At 33.4% G+C, this 25,487-nt stretch overlaps 1 protein-coding gene across 1 annotated transcript in view; it reads left to right on the top strand.

Moving 5' to 3' along the window:
* Positions 1 to 20,176: 20,176 nt before the first annotated feature.
* LOC143228332 (QRFP-like peptide receptor) overlaps positions 20,177 to 25,487 on the top strand; it is a 29,640-nt gene continuing 24,329 nt past the window's right edge. Inside the window, exon 1 of the mRNA XM_076459601.1 lies at positions 20,177 to 20,810. Within this exon, the coding sequence (XP_076315716.1) occupies positions 20,453 to 20,810 (358 nt within the window). The 5' untranslated portion in view covers positions 20,177 to 20,452. The remainder of the gene's footprint in view (positions 20,811 to 25,487) is intronic.

Here is a 25,487-nt window from a genome sequence, read left to right as displayed (position 1 = left end):
TTATGATGTACATCTTATCAAGGGGAGAAAGGTCTGCTTAATCCTTATGTAATGGTCTTAATGGCCACATGGGTGCTTTTAATACTCGAAATATCAATCTTAATTAAAATCAACTCTCATTTATAACTGAATTTTAATGTTTGATTGGATAATACTAGTTTGTGTTGCTTCTAATTGTTACCTGACTAATGTGTATATGCTAGTAATACTGCGTATCTTTGACATATAATAGCCAGTAATATTGGGCTAACAAAAACATTCAATAGTACTTATACAAAAACAAAGTCGAATGAAAATATATGTATTATCGTGATATCTTAAAAAGAAGGTCCAGTAAATTATAATAAAAAGTAACATTATAATCAATAATCAATAATATAAAATTGCATCATAATCTAACAATAATATAAAATTGCATCATAATCTAACAATAATATAAAATTGCATCATAAACTAAAAAGAATAATCAATGGCATCAGAACAAATGTACCGTGTAAGATAGTGGACTTTCTTTTATCTTACGCTATTGGCTAGGCATGTTGATAAGTAGAAAATAATAAAATGTAATATAATTGTAATTAATATAAATAATAATAATTAACAATATAAATTATAATGTAATAAGAAACGTGTGTTTTTCGTATAGCAAAGCCACATAGGGCTATCTGCTCAGCCCACCGAGGGGAATCGAACCCCTGATTTTAGCGTTATAAATCCGGAGACATACCGCTGTACTAGCGGGCGGCAATAAGAAACGACTATCTCTATTGTCCTTACTTGAATACGTGTTAAACTATCCATACATACTATTAATGGTATGAACTTAAAACTGAGTTTATCTCCTAATCCTTGCAAGTTTTATCTACGTATTCGAAAGTACACAAAACAACAAAAACAACTAGTTCATACGACTAGAAAATAGAGTGATGGACAGTAATCACGAGATCTCACATCTCAGATCTCATACTTGTCATAGCAGTATCACCGTGTGTGATTTCGTAAATTTTGCTCACCATAGTCAAGTAGCCAAATAAAAAAATAAAAACATTATTATTTCTCTACACTATCCACTTAACGTGATTTACAAAAAATATGATATTTCAGTCACATATCTAAAAGATAAGTCAACAAAATTACTATTAATTATTATAAAGTAAAAAGCATTATAGCTTTATACGAATATTGCGTGACTGGGCGAATTATTATTTTCCTAGTTAAATAGGTATTTTATTGGTAAGATACGTAAAATTAGTCCATTACAAGCACAGGAAAATATCAGCAGTACCATTAAAAACAGCCAACGTGGAGGAGTATTATTTTGTTGACAATTAATTTTCAAAATTCACTACAGAGCAGAAAACGTACATTTTTGGCTAATGGGCGAATAATGATTGTTAAGCAAAACTACTTCTAGGTCTCATGTATCGATTCTGTTTGTTGGTGCATAAAATTCATATCCTGTGTTTCGTTTGGTTGTCATGAACCAGTCAGGAAGTAAAATATCCAGATATTTTTAATTAATTAAGTTTTCTTTTCTCCTAACAAAGCATTCGTATAAGTTTTGTATTCATATACATAACGTTTGTACAAACGATTCAGTTCAACTCAAAGCTTTTGGGTTTCTTACTTATTCAGTGGTCCTAACGTGCTTATAAGTCACGAAAATTAGAAATCAGGAGAAAAAACACACGTGGTCTGGTATGTTCCAGTTGTATTAGAAAAATGTTTTGAAAATTCTATATTTGAAATATGTTATTTAAATATTTACAGCATCAAAGAACATGTAAATTAAATGTGTGTAGTTTCGTTTTCAGTAATGTCTTGTATTGATTAATAATTATATCATGAAATTTTGTACACGTGTCTTAATCAATACACGGAGCAACAAACGACTGTAAAATGTTACAGAATTGCTTATAAACATGCTTATAAAAATATAATCTTCCTTTGAAGTAAATTGGTTTCTGTCAAAAACATTTAATCATAGGTAATCAAGACGTTTTGAAACACGGTGCATCTTAGAATAATCAACATTAAGTAACTTCTAATATTTCAAATGATTTATAAAATTCAATGAAATTTCCAAGCATGTGAAGTTGATAAAAAACACAAATAATAGAGTCCATTATTAATAAATGGTTCGATATTCGTTTTATTTTGGTTGACAAAAAACGAACTGGTTTGCATTGTTCGGTTTATAAAGAAGGAAACATTAGTTTTTTAACCAATAAGTAACGAAAAATAAACAACGAAGCAGACTATTTCGTTGTTCGTTTCTCAGCTATTGCATCCCAGTATCACAGTTTGCTTGTTTGGAATTAAACACAAAGCTACACAATGGGTTATCGGTGCTCTGTCCACCACGGGTATCCAAACCCGGTTTCTAGCGGTTTAATTCTGCAGTCATACCGCTGTGCTACTGGGGGTCCCATATCACTGCGCTAAGTCTGATGACTTGTAATGCCAGAAACAGGGTTTTGATATCGTGGTGGGTACAATACAGATAGACTGTTATGTAGACTTGCACTTAAGAACAAACAAACAAACACATTTTCAACTACTGAATAAATAAAAACATATAAGCTACACAATGGACTAGCTGTGCTTTGTCTACCATGGGTATCGAAACCAAGCTTCTAGCGTTGTGAATCCGTTGGTATACCGCTGTGCCACTAGGGAGCTCGTGTTGTTTTAAGTTAAAATGATTATTTAATAAATTGTCTTACATTTTTTAGCTTGCAACAGTATGAAGTTCATTTAAAAGAAGAAACAAATTGGTTCTTATATCATATTTGGTTTTTAACATTAATTTATCATTAGTTTGGGTCCTGATATTTCATCCTATCAAGCTGCTGAGTTACCATTCCCAAATATCTGATCATTCTATATGAATGCTAATGTTAAAAATTTCAGAAAATTAATCTATTGATTTTGAACTAAAGCAGAATGGATGGCAGATATATTCTTCTGAAACAATATGCAGAAAATGATATGGAATGAAATGGTTGAAAAACGTAGACACTTGTCACTTGCACTGATCTTTAGTGTTTCATTTCTCAATATAAAGTGAGAAGACCTGAACACATGAATTACACTGATATTGTGGATGTTCTGCGAAGGAACGAAGTGCAGATATAGCTTTATTTATGTTTACTCATTACATTTACATAGAATCGCAGAGTGAGTTGGTATGAAGGCTTTCTGAAAAAAGAATAGAAATTTCAATGAGTAATTATTATAGGTTACTTAACCTGAATAAAAGTGTAAAATATGTTGTCTTTAACGGATATATACATGTAATAAACAAAAAAATACAGACATCGATTATTATAGCCGTATTTGTATTTTACATAATAAATGATGTATTTGTTCATATTGATTTGTTATTTTAAAGGTACACTGTAGTTGCATACTCTTTATGTAATTGAACTCATTTTTTATTGCTTTGGAATGCAAGTAGTTCAAGTATGGTGGATTGTACACTCCAGAAATTAAAACTGTGAAAGAAGATGACAAGGCCCGGCATGGCCAAGCGTGTTAAGGCGTTCGACTCGTAATCTGAGGGTCGCGGGTTCGCATCCAGGTCGCACCAAAAATGTTCGCCCTTTCAGCCGTGGGGGGCGTTATAATGTGACGGTCAATCCCACTATTCGTTGGTAAAAGAGTAGCCCAAGAGTTGGCGGTGGGTGGTGATGACTAGCTGCCTTCCCTCTAGTCTTACACTACTAAATTAGGGACGGCTAGCACAGATATCCCTCGAGTAGCTTTGTGCGAAATTCCAAAAAAAACAAACAAAGAAGATGACAATGACAGAATATGTTGTTTTATCACTTTTATGCAGAGATGAAATACAAGGAGAATAAATTAATAATTCATTACATTTAACATTAGTTTATTATTTTGCAAATTATTTGCGGGGTAATATGTAAAGCTATGTAATATTGGATACTAACAATTTTATCGTACTTTAGAATTTGGAGCCATTTGGCTGTTATGTTATTATTTCAATATTCTCTGATTGCATTTGGCTTCAATGAAAATACATAAGTAAATAAAAAAACAGATACAATTGACTAATAAAACAAATATTGATATTCAATATCTTGCTGCATGTATTCAAAACAGTAAAAACAAAATGACATGTTGTTACTTGATTCTACAATATAAAGGAATATTTATCAGTTTTAAAAACCTTTTCGCCAGTGTATTTTTGAAAGACTTTAAAATAATTACGCTGTAAGAAACCGAAAGAATATAATACTTGTTTATAACAAATGTTTTTCTTTAATCCAAATATGTGGAAAAACAACTTGTTTTGTGTTCAATAAAGTCTTTGCTCTATTTCTTTTAAATTATTCGAATTCTCAATAATTATTTTCGTTGTCCCATGTGAAGATACACTAAATGGCCAAAAGTATGTGGACCCTCGACTATCACACCCATATGTGTTTGTTAAACATCTCATTTCAAAACCATGAGCATTAATATGAAGCTGTTCCCCCCTTTGCTACTATCATAGTTTCCACTCTTCTGAGAAGGCTTTTCACTGGATTTTGGAACATGACTGCGGGGATTCGTTTCTGTTCAGCCACAAAAGCATTAGTGAGGTCGGGCGATAAGGCCTGATTCGCCGTCGGTGTTTCAATTTATCCCAAAGGTATTCGATGGAGTTAGGGTCAGAGTTCTGTTTAGGCCAGTCAGGTTATTCCACACCAACCTCGAAGAATCATGTCTTTATAGACCTCGCTTTGTGCACTGGGGTATTGTCATGTTGAAACAAAAAAGGGTTTTCTTTAAACTGTTACCACAATGTTGAAAGTACACAATTTTCTAGAATGTCATTTTTTTGTTGTAAAATTAAGATTTCCCTTCACTAGAACTAAAAAGCCTAGCCCAAACCACGAAAAACAGCCCCAAACCATTATTCCTCCTGCACAAAACCTTACAGTTGGCACTATGCTTTCAAGCAGGTAGCATTCTCCTGGCAACCGCCAAACCCGGATTCGTCCGTCAGACTGTAGTGAAGCGTAATTTGTCACTCTAGAAAACGCGTTTACACTATTCCAGAGTTCAATGGCGATGTGCTTTATACCACTCCAGCTGACGTATAGCATTGCGCATGGTAATCTTAGGCTTGTGTGCGGCTACCCGGCCATAAAAATCCCATTTCATGAAGCTCCTGACGAACAGTTCTTGTGCTGAGGTTGTTTTCAACGGCAGTTTGGAACTCAGTAGTGAGTGTTGCAACGGGGGATGGAATATTTTTACGCGCTTCCGTACTCGGCTGTCCCGTTCTCTGAGCTTGTGTGGCCTACCGCTTCGTGGCTGAACTGTTGTTGCTCAGAGACACTTCCACTTCACAATAACAGCACTTATAGTTGATTGGAGCAGCTCTAGCAGGGCATAAATTTGACGAACTGACTTACTTAAAAGGTAGCATCCTATGAGAGTGCTACGTTGAAAGTCACTAAGCTCTTCAGTACGACTCATTCTACTGCCAATGTTTGTTTATGGAGATGGCATGGCTGTGTGCTTAATTTTAGGCACCTTTTTAGCAATGAGTGTGCCTAAAATAACCGAACCCACTAATTAGAAGGGCTTCCACGTAGTTATATGTGAATATTCTAGAGGTAAGGCTCATTAAACTGTCCTGTTGTTCAAAATGTCCTGAAAAGTTACCATAGATAAGTAATTTTTGATAGTCTTTATTGATGGTATAAAAAAAACAACAGACCTTTAAAGTACAGTTGAGACGGAATATCTGAAAGTTAAAAAGAAAAGAGTAGAAATGAACTACAGTATTTGTTATTATTCAAAAGCTTAAAACTGAAAAAACAACAGTTCTCTGTTTTTCTTCTTCAGAAGATGGAAAATCTAGTTCCTTATTCATGTTTTCTTATTCAGAAACTGAAAAAGGAAAAATCACTAATTTGTTGTTTTTTCGTCCTTAAGAAGCTGAACAACGAAAAACGAACAGATCTGTTGATTATTATTCAATATTGAATAATTAAACACTAACAAAAGAGAGTTCACTTTTCGTTATTTAATAACCGAACAATGAACTTGGACTTCTCTTAAGCCTCCCTTGTTAACAGCGAATATTTGACGTTTGGATGTCAGATTTTGTAGTAAAGACCATAAATAATACGAATTGGATAATTTTACATTTTTGATAAAACTAAATTTAGAAAACATAGAGAAGAAATAAAAATTTAGTTTAAAACTAAAGAAAATTGATTGTGTGTTTTATACATAGCAGGTTATCCTCTTCCATTTGTATAACATATTATATATATCATTTAACAAGAAATGTATAAAAAATAAACTTTATAGTCATAGCTGTGATATATTTTTTAATGTTTTCAAGTATTTTTTGTCTTTCCTCTTACCGTTTCTTGTTGCTCGCCTACGTGATGTGATTCAGGAAGAAAGGTGTGAAAATGGCAAGCTTTTATTTGTGAACCGAAGCACGTACGCTCCCTCTGGACTTGTTTGACTTGTAGTAGTAATCTTTAAATAATGTTTGATTTTTACTGTAAGACTGAAGTATCTTAAAGCCAACTGATGGTATATTTCTTACTTTACGGTAGCCAGTGGGAGGGTTGTGTTAAGAGTATTTTAAGGTTACTTAAGATTCAGAAGGTTGGCAGATAATTCAGCTTAAACCATATTTCAAAGGTGAAATATCCACCTCATCAATTTTAAAACGAAAATTTCAAACTTCGAACGATAGAGACTAAAGAATGTACTCCTATGAATTACTAGGTAATTCAACAGAATAACCAGAAAGGCACGTTATCTTATTATAAGGTAATAAGTTAGCTGATGTGGGTATATTCAAACTCAATTATTGAGAGTGAATAGAAAACTAAGTGTGAAAAGTAAATATGGATGTTTTATGAAATGTAATAACTTACAATATAATATACATATATATGTATATGAGTAATTTAAATGTATTTACTTTATCTGTTAGTCTTTTTTCTGCTATCAATAATAATCCACGACGACAGCTTGGAATCACAAAGAAAACACTTGTTTGTCGTTGTTAAAACAACTGAAGGCTCCTGTGTTGGATCAATGTTGGGTAAGTCATAAACTGGGAACTGGACCAACAATAATAAGCAATAGTCATGCTTTCTTTGATCACCTGCTTTGTTTATATGTCTAAAGTAGCAACATTAAACCATAGTTATACTTTCTTTCATTGTTGGGTTTATTTAAATATCTCAAGTAGAAACAACGAACAATAGTCATACTGTCTTATCTTCTGCTCTGTTTAAATCTATGAAGTGGTGATATTAACCAATGTTCATGCTTTCTTATACGTATGCTCTGTTTAGACCTCTGAACTAGCCCCGTCAAACAACAGTCGACTGAGCTATGTTTCATCATCTGATCTGCTTAAATCTTTGAGCTATCGACATCAAAGAATAGTCTTATTATCTTCCGTCGTTGGCTTTGTTTATAACTCTTGAAGAAAAGTGTTTACTTAATGTAAATCTTTCACGAGGTTTTACAATATTCGACGAGTACGTGCTTTAAGAACCGAAGCACCGTTCCAGATCTCTTGGGAGTTTTAGCAGTGACATTTTCAAAACTATATATTGTCTGTCTAGAAATATTTATCACAAAAAAAAGCTAAGAAACAATTTTTACGTCTGAAAAAAAACGTGCGCCCAATAAAAAATTCAACAAGTAAAGCTGAACAAAAAGTGAGGTCTAACTAATTAATAAATGAATATTTATATGCAAAAACGGCTCGTTTGGGTTGAGAAAATATTTTACATAGAAGAGCGAACAACGTTTCGACCTTCTATGTAAAATATTTTCTCAACCCAAACGAGCCGTTTTTGCATATAAATTTCTCAACAAGTGGGTTTCTCGACATCACTGAAATGAATATTTACTATATTTTTTATCAGGGCTATATGTGAAGTTACTAGTTTGGCCGCCAAGGTGGATTTCGTTTCTTTAAGTCACACGCTGAATTCTTTTCTGATTGCGCATTTTTTTTACATCTGAGATGTTTTTCATTAGAATCATGACTTGTAGTCAACAAACCAAACCAAATAATAAAATGACATTCGATAGTAGCTAACATTTGCCTTAGGATCTCAACCATATTATTTGAAACAGACTTTTAATTTACAGAACCAACCAGATCCTTTAAATATTTGTTAGCAGTTTTCTTCTCTAAAATAGTGTTAATAGCTTTTTTTATAGTGACACCATTAAATATAGATTAACAGTTTTTTGTCATCGCCCACATGCAGCCGGTTATCATCATTATTTGTGCTAATTGCTTAAATTAATATCACGCAATGTTAAACGTTTTTTAATTAGGATAATTTCATAAAATTTAGTAAATATATACTGAAAAGTTGGCAATAAACCTTTAACAATAACCGCGCACCTGTATGATTCTTTTGAAAGTATAAGCTAGAAATTGCTAATCTAGTTTGCCTGGCCTAACCAATACTTAAGTATATATCTGCACGTTCTATCAGTTTATGGTTTTGCTGCTCTAAATCAACCGGCTTTAAGGCTAATTACAAAAAAAGTACAAACAATCCACTTTTACTCTTAGATGAAGCTGTAGTGAAAATGTTAGATCGATAACTGAAATTAATTTTTGCGTAGGCGTGCGCAAAAATTTTCGTTAAATTTGAGTGATTTTTATTGCAAAACTTTATACATCTGGAATGCATTTACAACAAATGATATTGGTGATTGTCGGTTGAAAACAACTATCAGTATATTAAATTGAAAATATTTCACAAAAGGTTAAATATTTTTCTTTATCAAATAGTTTCCATACTCTAGGTACAAAAAAGAAACAAAATGAAACTCGATGAATAGCAATACTACATGTTATTCGATTACATTGAAATTTTGTATATGAAGTAAGACACCAGTAGAGCACATCAAAGGAAAATATATGACAGTTTGGATTATGAAACTTCAAGATACAAAAGGTGGAATAATGCTAAAGTATCAATCACTCCTATTAATAACGCACAGTGTACCCTGCAGGCTTGGTTTGGTTAGTTTTGAATTTCGCGCAAAACTACAAGAGAGCTATCTGCGCTAGCAGTCCCTAATTTAGCAGTGCAAGACTAGAGGGAAGGCAGCTAGTTATCGCAACCCCACCGCTTACTCTTTGGCTACTCTTTTACCATCGACTAGTGGGATTGACCATCACTTTATAACGCATCCACAGCTAATAGGACGAGCATGTTCAGTGTGACGGGGATTCTAGCCCGCAACCCTTGGATTACGAGTCGAGTGCCTTAACCATCCGGCCATGCCTTCTGTCACTCTATTCATGACAAGATAGTGAAAAATGTAATTAATAATTCTGTGCTAAGTAATTTTATTTTCACAATGATAAGATTTATACGTTTAATGGTGAAACTGAACACTTCGTGATCAATGTGAGCGTCTAAAGATATAAGTTAGTATGATATGAACTATTCCTGTTTAACCTTTGGTTAATATTAACTTTCAATCAGGGCAAACTATGTATATGGAGCGAAATTAAAAAAAAGAAATAACCTAGCAGGTAATTAAATATACTTTTTTTACGTTTATACAGATAACAATTAAAACCCTTTGTTTTATTAGTGTGGTTACTAATTTGTTTCTAAATTACTGTTTCGTATTATAGACAAGCGATACGTTGAATAATAAAAAAGTAATTTTATTTCACAGTAAAACTTATAATAATTCAAACTGCATTATTCCATTACGGTAATGAGCTAATGTGCCCTACACTCAACGGTATATGTAATTTTAATAGTATAATTTATCATTAAACTTTATTTGGGGATTTCTTTTTAATTGTACAGCAGAGGGAAGGGAAAAGGACCTTCATACTTATGTTGTGACCTAAGTAGTAGGAGAATATAACAAGAATATTACATTTATTTGTTTATTTATATTTACTTCAAAGCAGTTTGATGAGTTGTATTGATTATGTAGAGAGAGACCACAGTAACAAGGTAAAACGTCTGTCTGCTTTTTTATAGCAAAGCCACATCGAACTATCTGCTGAGCCCACCGAGGGGAATCGGACGCCTAATTTTAGCGTTGTAAATCCGAAGACACACTGCTGTACTAGCGGGGGTCTTCTCTGTGTCAACAAATGTACTTACATTTAACAGTTATTATCTGTAAATATATTGTATAATCAACTGCTACTCTTCTCCTAAATAAATTTCTTTCTCGTGGGGTCTTCATCTGGTTTAATTGAAGACAAAGAGAGACAACGGACACAGACAACGAATCGACATCACCAAATGTGAAAAGAAAACAAACAAATATAATCGATCACTGATTAATTGGGTGTATATGGACAAAGACTAAGCTTTGCCAGTTTTAAATATAGTTATAAAGTAATTTTATCTCTATCAGTATGAGAACAGAAGGATATCTGATTTGATATGATTATTTCATGTATCTCTAAATTCCAATAAATATACAACACAGTGTATAAAGAAAAAGTGAAGATTTCAGGAAAAACTAATATGGCAAAACTACAAGTGCTTAGATCTCATTAGGCTTAACGTTATTATATTTTCATGAAATACATCGTTAGTAGAACAGTAACTTCTAAATAGGAACTTTCAAAACAGTAGTTGCGCTTGTTTAAAGACACATTAAGTACAGAGGTATCTGACTAGGCCTTCCTCTCTTCATTCTTCCATTATTACTGCAGTAAACTTGGTATCAAAAATTCATTTCAATTAATGAAAACTAATTGTTTTGCCTATATTTAAATCATTAATAGTATTTTACATCAATAATTTCTCAGAAAAAGTAAATGTAAGCATGTTCATATGAAAATACTTTATACATTGTGACACATGGACTTTCAAAATACTCAACGGACCACAGAATATTTCATTCTTGCTCTTGTGACTGTTACAGTTTCCCAAAATGTCCAATGAAGTTTATGAAGTCATAAAATTTATCTACAGATCTTGGATAAATTCTAGAGGTCGCGGGAATTAAAATAGTTATTTAAACAGTTTAATTCTTGCAATATATAAGGTAAAACGTCTTGAGAAATAATTTGAATTGTAAGTGATATCTGACATACCCACCTACAGTCATAAAACTAGTTTGCTATCATTTTCCTCTAACATGTACAATGACATGAAAACTTTGCCAACACAGATTCCACTCAAATAGTTTGGAAGAACATAAAACAGCAGTAAAACCTACCAGAATTAGAGAACGTTTTCTATTTTATGTGATGAACTCGTTGAGTTAATTTTTGTTTATATCTATCACCATAACAAGAATAGTTATCTCCTGAGAGATCTAGGAATGCTTTACAGGTGTCTATTTTCTTCTAAACTTGCTTTCTTTGATGAACACAGATGAACTACGAAAATGACGCTTTGAAATCATATTGGTTGAATTAATGAAATCGGTTTTAACTTGCTTTTTTTACAGGAAGCTAATCATTTACTTAGTTGCTCTCAGATGTGCTTAGAAATGTAACCAATTTGACAGAAGTAAAGTAATGAAGATGAAAACAGTTGAAAGAAACATTTTATTTAGACGGCTCGAACATTTCGGAACACACGTATTCCATCTTCAGTGAAATCTGAAAAGTGTGTTACAAAGATGAGTGTTAACTAAAGCTACAATATCATAACCACTAGTTAACTTAGTAAATAAGGGTTAACATAAAGGATAAATAATTCAAGAATATGAATTAGTTGTAATAACTTTCTCACATAAAAGAATGAAATATCTTTTGATTTAATGCTCATATCATCAGTTATCTACACTCTTAAATTCATTAAACGTAAACTCTCATATTTGTGTATTGATGTGACCTGACGGTTAGGGCGCTCTGCGAGACGAGAGATAGAAGCTCGTTGCCTAGTATCTTTGCCCTTTCAGCCATAAAAAACTGTATAATGCGACAGCTAATCTCTTTGTTTGTTGGTAAAGTGTAGTTGAACAGTAGGTTGCGAGTGGTTTTGACTAGCTGTCTTCCCTCTAATCTGTTACTTCAAAATTAGGACGGCTAGCGCTCGTGTAGCTTTGCGCGAAACTTTAACAAATAATAACAAATTTATAACCATTTGAAAGTTTCCTTGAATGTTCTTACCATCATAGAGATTACAATGGATCGTTGGAGAGAAACACATCAGTATAAATGAATCAGTATCTTACGAATATTGGTAGGTTTGCTATTAGAAAATTAATTTTTAACACCTAACGTCTTTTGTATATAAGTTTTTATATTTTTAAGGTTAAGACAAAAATATCTGATCGATAATTTAGGAATATCACTTTCGGTAGTCCTGCGTGAAGATATACATATCTGAATTGAGATTGAGATTTGGACATCAAATTTCACAAAACATTGGAATCCAGTTTGTCTAGTACTATTTGTGGTAAAATTCACTTTGACGGCAGGTTGTGGTGGTTAATAAGTATTTCAATCACGAAAGTTTAAAATCAACATTTTATGTCTTTCTTCTGTTTACCATAGGACACGGTCCGTGAGCCCTTTCGTACAATACCAAATTAATCAGTTAGATCGATGGTGAAAGACAAAATCTTGGCTGATATATTATTCGTTTCCCCTCGGTGGACTCAGCAGATAGCCCATTGTGGCTTTTCTATAAGAAAAAAACACAAACACACAAACTGATATGTTATTTATAATATAATATATTAATTTCAAATTTACTGTCCAAACATCTCAGTTAACGAAATTTTGAAATCCAATAGATCTAATATTTCGGATTAAAATAATTTAGAATGCAATTTATTTGCAAATTTTGAGAAATGTGTAGAGAAACAAACATCGGTAACCTAAATTATAATTATTTCTTTTACAGATAGTAGACTTATTTCTGGTTTTCCGGTGTTTTTTATCAGACATTTTATTATTAACAAATCATTAAAACAAATTCATCGAAGCCTCATATTGATTATATAGTAATCAATAACATTTACAATGTTAAACATTGGATTTTGACATTCATAGTGGGCATAACACAGATAGCCCATTGTGTAATTTTGAACTTAACAGCAACAAAAACAAACAAACAATCAGACGTTTGATTCAAAACTTTCGATAAATTTCTATTAATGTATTCACGTAAAAGAATTAATAAAAATTCGTAAATTCTAAATATATAACACCAAAACACACCATAGAAGAGGACTCGTTGCATTAAATTAATAATTAAACCTTGAGGTTTGTTTCTATTACAACGCCACATTGAGCTATCTGTTATATCCATCGTGAGGAATAGAGCCCCAGATTTTAGTATTGTGATACCATAGAGTTAATACGTCACACTGGGAAATTAAACCTTAAGGAATCGATAAAGGGAATTAATCGATAATTAATTCATTTTATTATTTATTTAATATTCAAAGGTTTCATGTTGCATAGACGTATCTCAATTATTATAATATAAACATTATCCTGTGAGTTATGGTAACTATGTAGCAATTTATTAAAGAAATAATTATGAATTTTGTAATTGCGTATCTTCGTGTTTTAAGCTCGTTTAAGTTTCTTTAAGTGGGACAGTTAGTAACAGTTATTTATTTTTGTATTAGCAGAATGGTTTAAACACCGTCTCATGATTCACAGAGAACCTCCATATTTCGATCAAGATCCTCCATTAATTTTAGTCATTTCTATAGCTACAATAAGAAGGTTTGTACCCTAAAATAAACGAGTAATAAACACGGTTCCCCTAGGATACTAAGTCCATGGGAAGGAACAGATCTTTTGATGCGAAATTCAAGTTCAGTGAATTTAAAAATCCACTTCTAGACCTTATCACACCTTGGTGAAATTCCGGACGCGTTTTAACCTTCAGTGATGTATAGAAACTTAGCCATGTAGGTAAAGACACCTTCAAGAACTATCACAAGTCTGTCTGTCAAGTTTAGTACTTCCAGATCCAAACTATGGGAAAAGTTTGCGAAAAAATAAACGCACAACGCGAATTAATATTATGTAACAACAAATGATTATAAACAGAATGACTGGTTCTCATGACTTTTGTGTGTTTCAAGTAATAATTCATATAGTGTGTCTGTGTGTAGGTGTGCGTATTTTGTGGTTATGTTTTCTTTTATACAGAAACCAAATTTTTGGTTTTTGAAATCGTAGCCTTGACTTTTAAGCCTGAAACTCAGTCTTATAAATCAGATTTATATATCAGTAAAAGTTTGATAACATTTGCTGTTTAGAACTCCAGTTGTAAAGCAGAACGAAGCTTGTATTTCCAGAAATGACAACTTTAACTCTTGAAATTGTAAACTAAAATCAATAGGGTTATTCCCTACCCATAAAGAAAGAGAAATTGCCAGTGAAATTAGGTAACATTAGGCCGTTTAGAAATCTAGTTATTGTGGAGAATGTATAAGTCTACAGACGAAACGTCATCACCATTGTTATTTTTATCCGAATCTATTCGACTGAGAGAATAAAATGTTTTAAACTCTTCTATAGGTTAAATACACTTACATTAGTAATTTTAATAAATGTAAGGTATGGTGGCACTAAATACATTTATGCAACTTGACACATTTCTATCATTTTGTAATAAATCTAATGTCAGTTTCAAGGTGTGAGACAGAGTAAGAGGAAAAATTAATATGTCTGTGTTTGGTTCATGTTTTGTCCAAACGACTCTGATTGGCCAAAATGTTGATTACTTGTTTCCCTTGGAACTATTTCAATCACTTAATGTATACTCGTCACTCCTAGGCAATTGCATTCCTCCGATAATGATTTTGAGCTAATAGAAAAACAGAGAGTATGTGCATAGAATTTAATTACAAGAATTCAGTTATACGAAGCATCTTCTTATTAAACAGAAGTTGTGTTTATGTTTTAAATTATACGTTATATTAAACTAACAGAATATTCGAATATTTTATTTTATTTTCTTCAGCAATAATTCATGTTATTTTTTATTTCAAATGTAGTATTTTAAGTTATTAAGCATGCGTGAAGATGAGAAAACACTGAGGTAGTTGAAAACTCCCAACGAATATAAATCACGTGCCTGTTTTTTGTGGAAAAAAATAACTATTTCTAATTACATAATGGAATATAACAAATAGCGAGGAAGCAGACATTGTAGTTGTTTACGTGTTTCCTTTTTCAGTGCAGTAAATATGAAATAAATGTTGAAGAAAGACAGCCTTTCCTAACGTACGTACTGTATTAGCGCTACAAACAATATCAGATGGTTAACACCACTAGTTGTGACATGAGAGAAGCAAGTTTGAAACAGCTGAGAGTGACAAGTTGAAACATGAGACGATGGATAGTTTACCTTAGATTTATTTCTTTCAGGATAGTGAAGTTTTTAACAAAGAACAGCATCAAAAGACACACACTGGCATTGTCAACATAAGATATTCGAATACCTATTTCTTCCACGGTTTAAATTCAGAATATTAGAATACTGAGTAGCATACATATTTGTAACAGAAATGAAGCAGGTATGATACGAGTTAGAAAAAAAGTTGTAGTGCAGCTACAAACGACTCAAAGTATATATATATGTTGATGTATTCTGCCCATAAATGTTAACTAAGTTATCTCAGTTTTGGAAATAAATGTTTTTATTTTATTTTATTCTGTTTAGCCAAGATGGAGTTTACTATTACAATGAGAGCTCATTCATCAGTCTCTGTTGTCTTTTGTTTTAGACAAGGTTTAACAGCGTGATATTGTTCAATTACATTGCAACTGCTGGCAACAGAAGCACATTCGTTTGATTTTTTAATTTCGTGTATTCCTCGTGCACTGACAGTGTTAAAGATATTAAATGTTGGAAAATAGCAGTAAAATGTTGACTTATACAAGACTCCTAAAACGTTTCTTTTTATTTTGTCTTTGAGGTGTCTGAAGTTACTTGAATGAACTTTCCAGTAAATAGCACAAAAATGAACAATATTGCTTCAAAAATAACTACCAATGTGCAGTACTTTGAAAAAGATATTTTGAGTATAAGGTTTGTGAAGTAGTCAGTTGGGTTTTGTATCCTCGACGAGTAGTTAAGTAGCTTGCTAGTTCAATTTATCACATTTCTACAAAATTATAGGTGATTGTATGAAGCAGATATTTGAATAAACGTATTAACATTGGGAAAATTATTTGTTTTCCAGTAATTTGATCGTTCGTGAAGCTATTACAGGTTTGATGTTAAATGTAGACAGATACACGTGTAGAATGATACTATTCTTTAATAATATAGTTAAACAGTTTTCACCGACATTTTTCAAACTTCTTGTCAAGATGGCCTCTAATTCTGCCACAATGTATCCGGTCTGTGCGAGGAAATTGTAATTGCCTGTAACCCAAATGAGTGACGCCTCTTCATTGATAGCTCATCCAGAAGCCTCAAAAGTTGTGCTGATCCATAATGGGAATAAGTATCCGTCTCTTCCCCTGGCTCATTTGGTGCATCTCAAAGAGGAATACAACGGCGTCAAGATCTTGCTAGAAGCCTTAAAGTATGATGAGTATAACTGGGAGGTTATCGCAGACTTCAAAATGGTGGCATTCCTGATGGGTCTACAAGGAGGCTTTATCAAGTTTCCCTGTTATCTTTACCTTTATGACAGCAGGAACACCGCAGCGCACGACAACAGGGAGCACTGGCCACAACGGACCGAGTTATCTGTGGGAGGCATAATGTTAAGTGTGGGCCACTAGAAGGTGTTGTTCCCATCATTGCACATAAAATTGAGTCCCAAATGTGATAATATTTTAATTTTTTTAGGTAATTTACTTCATTTCTTTTTCATCTGTATCCATTTTTTAATGTGTGATGAACGGTAAAACATGGAGAAGTAAAATTGTTAAAAATGACTAATATAACCAAAACTGATATCCCATATGAAATAATACTTTAAACAGTTTACATGCGTTTATTCAAGAAATGTTTGAAACATTCAATATCTAGTGTGACATCCACGGGCTCTGACACCGATTTGGCACACTTCGAATCAATCTATCGATGTTATCTTGGGGTATGGCAGCCCACTCGTCTACCAGGGCTCGTCCAAGTTCCTGTACATTTTGAGGAGGGTGCTGGCGTTCATTAACACGCCTCGACAACATATTCCAAAAGTGTTCAATCGGATTGAAATCTGGAGATCTGGCAGGTCAGTCAAAAGTCTCTATTCCTTCCTCATCAAGGAAGTCCATACACAGTCTTGCGACGTGAGCTCACGCGTTACCTGTATGAGAATGAACCCATCGCCAACAGTACCAGCAAAAGGCCTCACAAGGGTTCCAGAATTTTGTCTTTATATCGTCGTGCATTTAGAGCACCCCTGTGCATATGCCTGTCCAGACCGTTACAGAACCTCCTCCATAAGCGTCGACTTGTACAATGTTACAAGCAGAAAATCGCTTTTGTCGGCGTCTCCACACTCTTGCACGTCCATTGTCACGAGACACAGTAAATCTGCTCTCGTCTGTCCACAGCAATGTCGCCCATTGACGAAAGTCCCAGTCCAGATGCTGAAGAGTAAACTCCAACCTGGCTGCATGGTGTCGCGTTGTCAGAATAACGCTTCTTGCAGGCCTTCTGGTCCTAAGGCGTCCTTTGTGCAGACGATTGCGAACTGTTTGCGTCGAGACACGGGTTCCAGTGGAATGCTGTAGATAATTTCGCAGTGACTGAGCCGTAGCTAACCTGCCCCGCAGAGTTGTGGTCACGATGTAGCAGTCCTCTCTGGCTGTTGTGCAGCGATGATGGCCTTGACTTAGTATCCTGCCATAAAAGTTCGTCTCCTGGAAGCGTCGCCAAAGTCGATTGATGACGCTTGGTGACACACAGATGCGCTGTGCCCCCTCCTTTGGGTCTGGCTATCCTCCAGCATCTGGACGGTCTTGCCACCTCGTTCTATGTCAGATGGTGTCTGATCGCTTGGGTACATAAGATGAAGGTACACACTGAGAAAACGAGCCGCAAGAGATTCATGTTGGTGTTTGTTTCGAGAATTAATGAGGAATGCATAGTTTCACGTAACAGCCTTATATAAGATACCTTGAGTTGCATTCTTCTTTAGTGAGGTGAGTTTCGTTTGAGTTGCTTCAAACTTCACTTGCAAGTTTGACAAATAAACTTATAGACAAACGGATATGTTTTTCATACATAAATTTAGTTATGACAAAACTATACTGAAATATCCACTTGTTCTGTTATTTTTTTGAACAGTATATAAATATATGTAAATGTTAATTCATATGTTGTTTTATTCAGACCTTATGTAAATGAAAATGTAAAAATTTGCCGGTTTTTACATAGAAAATAGGTTAATTTCTAAATTTCATTATCCATGTCACAAAAGCAAAGTTTGAAGGGAATAATGGCCATTTTCTGTATTTTTACAATATAAAGAATTAAGAAATAACACATACTATCCAGGAACAAAATTTGTGTTACATAGTGTTATAAGTTACTGGATTTTAACGGTAAAATTATGATATTATTAAAGAGTTTTCTGTCATACTGAGAACAGTTATCACGCAATACAGTCACTTACTTAGTTATATTAAATGTAAACACATTTGAAAACTATTAGCAGGCTGCTCTTGTCATAGAACATTACTAGATCTATTATTATTATTAAAATAATCTGTTTATTGATGATGTATTCTTTAGGCTACTATACCCAATTTTCGATAAACAAAACTTCACTACGCCTTATTAAGTACAATTACAAGAACCTATAGTCAATACCTTGTTTACGTAACGTTCCTGGTTCAGCATAATAATGACATTCAGTCAAATTGAGACTGAATTCTGCTTCTAATACTAGAAACGTTCGATATGAATGACATGTGGTATCTCAAGATTTAGGATATAAAACAGAAAGGACTTTGATCACAATAAAAAACGAGGACTTTGAGGATTTGATTTCTGAAATGAAACATGATTGACTTGTCTACAGGGACTGGAAAATGTACACAAGAGCAACCTTACTTTATTTTCAACACTATACATAATATGAAAATAATTTAAAAAGCTGGTCGCGAACCAGCACAGCACAGATCAATCTCACTTCTGTCAGAGGAGGAATGATCCTCTCTGTAAGTGCAAGCACTGCTACGGTCCACAGTTTTTTTAGCTGAACATTCATGAGTTGGGTTATAGATTTCTAAAGCATTCCCGCTTCAGATAACAGTTATGAAATAGCTTCTCGCTGAGGGTGATGTCAGGTACAATGCAGTTGTTCTATACACTGACTGACTCAGGTCTTCTCATGTATCATCTAGAATTAAGTAAGCCCATTACGTCATCTGGACTTAACTATTAGGTTCAGGATCAGTTTTATAGAGAAACGTATGAAGTGTGTAAATGTATTAACTATACTGTCAAAGTTAGTGATATATGCGTCGACATATCTAATTATTTGATTTTAAGTAGGAAGAGAGATTTGGAAGACTGTTATTTACAGTTTGAAAACTACCTACAAACTGTATTTTCAAAGAAAATAGTCTAAAAAAGACAAGTTGATTCGTTTGTGATTAAACGAAATGAATTAAAGCTGAATTGCAGATAAAACAGAAATGTGAATTGGTGGTACTGAAACTAATACTGTTATAACTCAATACTTAGTGATTTAAACTGAAATGGTTGACAGCACACGATCAAGACACGTAATTTACTTTCTTAAGTATTATTCCATTCGTACAGGTACAATCCATGGAAAAGGCATGTAAGTATATTGATAAATGATAGCAAATTACTACTCTATGATCTAATTAGTATAACTATTTATTTGATTGCTATACATGGAAAAAAATAAGAAACGTAATTAGTTATAAATAGATCTACAAGGCATACAGAAAGTTGGGAGCATCAAGAACATCTGTATGAGTTAATTAAATCGTATAATCTGTCGAATGCTCAACAAACAATGGTACAGAACTGCTGTTTCATAGGTTTTATTCGTAAAAAAGCTTGAACAATGAATGGTGCAATTAACTAAAACATATATGTTTTTTAAGCGATGAAACTTTGTTTCTAACGTTTTTTCTTTCCATTAACTCTCGTCTCCGCGTGATAAACCGTGTAGAGGCGCTCGTGTATTTATGGCGCGTTATTGCTGTCTGTCAGTATCTCCCGACTTCATTCTATAGCCGAGAACCGAGCGAGATAAAAGGAGAGTCACAAGCAAGAACTGTTTTAGTCAATCTTCTAGGATTATAGCTTATTATTAAATATATATCCTTGAGCTAATAACAGTAACCGTATATAATGGAAGTAGGGTCACAATATTCAGGAATGTTTATGGCAAGACATTAATATAATGAGCTAATAGATTGGTACCTTAAATAAATGAGCGTCTCATAAACTTACAAAAAAATCTAAACCTTTGTTGATTTAAGTAGTTAAATATTGTAGTATAATTCAGACAAAAAACAATGGTCAGAGCTGAGTCAATTGTATGTAACACCACCGATATATCCGAGTTTAATTTTTCCGAGTTCGAGTTTCCTCAACCTCAACTCCTGATAAGGCGATTTTCGTGGCAAGATTATATGAAAATAAGCTTTTATGTTCTGGCTATTGTAGTAGCTCTCATTGGCAACATTGGAGTCATTCTCACCGTAGCTTTCAACAGGGCTTCCCGGAGTACTATAAATTGCTATCTGGTAAATCTGTCTGCAGCAGACCTGCTCATCTGCAGCTTCTGCATGTGGGTTCATCTCGTGGATAACCTGTATAAGCCAACATATATCCTGGGACCCTTTATGTGCAAGTTTAACAGTTTTGCTCAGAGTAAGTTTCATTAATACTGTTTATTATCCTAAAAAATATAAAACATACATAGATATGTATGATAATTATGAGCTTTCTTAGTGATAAGTTATGAAACTAACGAATTGTTCCCATGCATACATAAGAATAAATATAAGATCAAAATACTAAAACTCTATGTCCAAGAAAAGTAAATATTATATCGTAAGGAGACGAAAAAACTAAAATAATTAATACTGATAGAATTATTTCATTTTTATGTCAATATTATTTCATTACTAAAAAAATGTTTAGAGAGACTGTATTACTTACTAGTGCATAAGACGAAAAATGTTAAGTGCTATCCAACAACGTGTATTTGTGAAAAAACACAGTCAGTTCCGCTACGCATAACATTTCTATATTCTACGAAAAATACTTGTAATTGTCTTTTATATATCTCTCTGGACATGTATATACAAATATATTGCTTAATTGTTTAAAAAAATAATTTGACAATAAGTTGAAAAAACGAATAGCAGCAAATGATATAGAATATCTTTGCAAATTGCTATGTAAACTCAGTCAGTAGACAAAGCGATGCATGAAACCACGGTATAAGCCAAATTGGAACCATTGTCCTATTAATTACAAAAGTTATCATAATTTTGTTCACTATTTACGAAACTACACTTCATTTGTTCAAATTTTACAATTCCATATCAGTGTGATAAGAAAGAAACGACACTAGTATAAGTCAATAAAAACTGATTTTGCTCATTTGAATTTCAAATTCTACATTTATTAAAATGCTGACAATAATTTTTAAATGTATTGTAGTTCTTACACATTCGAAAATGACTAAAAATTGTAACGAATATAAAATATTAATGCTGTTTCTAAGAAACGTCGAAGTTACATAGTTGTGTACATAGAATGCAACATTTTATCTCTAAAGAGAAGTAAATATTGGAGAGTGTCTGGATCTTCTAGCTTGAAACAACTGAAACCTATCAAAACGTTGTTATTAAACTAAATAGCGCTTTCTTAAATATTTCTTATATTGTTGCAAGTACGTTTAAGCGATGTTAAATTGTGGTGTGAAAATGTAAGGCACAGTGTTAAGATTAGTGATGTATTTAATACCACCATATTGCAATGCAGAAAAGGACCTCTACATTGGTTAAATGTTGATATCAGTTACTAGAGGTTAAATAATCTGCTATGTTAGATTAGACGTCTGTAATTCTCACTTTTCTGTTAGATGTTGTTAATATACACGACAATTTAAGTATATCGCGAGTATTATATTGACTTATTTTTTTAGAAGCGACAGTTTATTGTTGGTATGTTTAAGTAACTATGTACAAATCATACGTTGTACAGTTCTATTGTTGTGAATTGTCGATTCAATTTTTTGTATTATTGAGTCATGGTACTGGAAACTTTTAAGTTTTTTTCGTTGTTTTGATCGAGTGCTGTTACAGTATAATATATCATAGTGTGTAAAACATTCTAGGCCTCTGTCATACTATAAAATACGATACAAACATTTGTATGGACGTTTGGCTTCATTTGACATATTATATGAAAACAAGTGGACAATGTGCTGTTTGTTCATTGTTAAAATTTTACGCCAACAAGTCACAGGTGCCTACTGTAAAGAATTTGGTCCTAACTTATATAAAAAGTGACAAAGGCACTAAATGTCATATTATAATTATGGGTTGAAAAATATATAATCATTATCTTATAAAGTTGTATGAACTTCAGTTATTTGGTCTAGAAAAAAGGTGCAAAATGAAGGACTTGTAGGTTTTCAATCAATTGGAAAATTATTAATATTCCAAAAGCGATGATTTGAACAATGTTAGTGCAGAGTAATCTGACTAAAAATATTTTACTACCTATTAACGAAAAGAGGCTGCCAGGAAAAGCATTGGGCTTGAAAAAATGTATTTAAACATCAGCAAAACGAAAAAGGTTTATAACAACGACCCATGCTTTTGCTATTCATCAAATATACCCATGTTATAAACTATACAGTTTCAAGAACCAGATGGTTCAAAAATAGGCAGTAAAGTGGCGAACATAAATATAAGAAAAACTCCTTTGAGGAACATTTTGTCTACGTTACTACAAACAGAGTAACGCTTAGAAGTAAACACTTCCTTAGATTTTTCCTTACATTATTAGAATGCCTCTTAAGCGAATGCAAGATTATAACAGCCATTCAGCAAGCAAAACAGGTTATTAAAAGGAGATGTGTTTTCAAGATAAATAAGCCAGTGGAAACAAATAGTATAATGGTGGATAAGTTCGTTAAAAATAAACAATTAAAAATATAAACAAATTGAAGCAACAGTAAAAAAAATATTTCTTCATAAATATTTGCTTGCATTAAGGTAGTAACACTTTTTCGACAGAATGATTAAGTTTGTCTTACTTATACTGGTGACTTTAATTTCCATAGTGATCATGCTTTGTCTACATACCCCGATATCTTAACAATGGTCTTGCAGTGATATTTTAATGAAATCAAACATCCTCAAAAGACGAGACACACCGGTAAGCATTACACATCGATAGTCCTGGGTTCGAGCAGCGACATGCTATTGAATAGGTTCTATACTTTCAGCTGTGAACAAGTTGTAAATATGTTAGTAATCCATGTTTTCATAGAGGCTATTGGTGTTGATAACAACTCACTCTACCTTTTGTAAAGAAATTCTGTCTAAAACCATTAGATAGTTAGCTTGCCTCTCAGCTTATAAATCATAAAGAAGAAAAATGCTAAATGAGAAATGTCTTTGGAAAAAGCTTGTACACTTTTACATAAATGTAGAATTACTGCTTTCAAAAACGTGTTAAAGATCATAAGATTCTCTGAGCTGCATCAGAAAGATAAGTGGTATATGTTTAAATGGCATGTGGTTATAGCTTCGTTGGCCATCCTTATAATGAAAATATCAGTTGATTTCGATGTGTAGCGAGAATTGCTATGAACTAGATATACCTGGTTGTTATATTATCGGTACAAGAAGGTATGGTCAATGGCATTGCAATGGCTCTTTGAATCAGCATGTTTTGTTTTGATCTGTGTTAAAGCCACAGTTTTTCCTTTCTAAATAAGAACCTTGATCCTGATTGACTTAAGGTGTTGGTTCAGAGCCTATTGCTGTCGTAAGCACTTTGCTTTGCAAGTTCTTTTTCATTTCTTTGAAGAAACCTAAAGGCTGTAATCTTCAAAGTATTGCATTCTTTAACTCGGTGTCGATCAATAATCTCATTGTATGAACTTTTCTCTTCATAAAATAATATTAGGGTCATGAGTTCGAATAACAATCACACCAAACATGCTCGCTTTTTTAGTTGTAGGTTCGTTATAACTTCAAGGGCAATCCGTCTATTCACTGTGCGTCCCTATTTTAGCAGTAAAAACCTAAAGAGAAGGCAACTGGTGCAAATATCTTTCGTGTAGCTTTGTGCGAAATTTAAACCAAACCAAATTCCCCAGGAGAGCTATCCAGTAGCGCAGCGGTAAGTCCGCGGGCTTATAACGCTAGGAACAAGGTTTTGATAACCATGGTTGGAACAGAATAAATATCTCATTGTATATCTTTGTGCTTAACTACAACAAATAGACAAAAAATCTTTAGAAGAAGAGATCGCATATTTGATAAGCCACCGATCAAGTTTTAAAACCATTACATGCCAGCTTAACATGGTTTTATTGTTATAGGGGACAAATGACTATTCATCAAGTGATTTTAGTTCTATAAATGGAGATAACTAGAAATAACACCATACGAAGCACATGTAAAATATAAATAACCTCACTTAGATAATCCACAAATCTCCGAAACTGAAAGAAATTTTGCATTTAAAGTAAGGATAAAAAAAAACAATACACATTCTATCATGACAAACTGACAGCCAAAACGGTAGAGGTATCGACAGGTCCGCAGCTAATCTGGGCAGAAGATGAATAATTCTGATGCTCAGATCGTTATTCACCAAATATGCTCGCCATTTCAGCAGTGGGGCGTTATAATGTGACGGTCAATCCAATTATTTGTTAGTAAAAGAGTAGCCCAACAGTTGGCGGTGGGTGGTGGTGACTAACTTCCTTCCCTATAGTCTCACATTTCTAAATTAAAGACGGCTAGCGCAGATAGCCCGCCTGTTGCTTTACGCGAAATTTACACCAAACCAAAACAATCTAATCGTTATTTCGAATTTTACCTATTTTTTGAATTATTAAAGTAACAGATTATACCTTGATATTAAATACTGATTTATCAAAGTAACAAGCTAGTGAACCTATGAAATATATCTTTCTCTCTTTCAAGCCAGTAAACAAGTTTCATTTCAAAATTTCGTAAAAAAACAAACAAGCAAACAAGTAACCCACATTTTAAAACACTCCTATTTACAAATATGATATTATATATATTATGTGGTCCGGCATGGTCAGGTGGTTAAGGCGCTTGACTCGCAATCCGACGGTTACAGGTTCGAATCCCCGTCACACCAAACATGCTCACAATTTCAGCCGTGGGGGGCATTATAATGTGACGGTCAATCTCACTATTCGATGGTAAAAGAATAGCCCAAGAGTTGGCGGTAGGTGGTGATGACTAGTTCCCTTCCTTCTAGTCTTACACTGCTAAATTAGGGACGGCTAACGCAGATAGCCCTCGTGTAGTTTTGCCCGAA

The sequence above is a fragment of the Tachypleus tridentatus genome, chromosome 10 (genome assembly GCF_004210375.1).
Source record: "Tachypleus tridentatus isolate NWPU-2018 chromosome 10, ASM421037v1, whole genome shotgun sequence".
NCBI lineage: Eukaryota > Metazoa > Arthropoda > Merostomata > Xiphosura > Limulidae > Tachypleus > Tachypleus tridentatus.
This window is presented reverse-complemented; position numbering and strand designations above follow the sequence as displayed.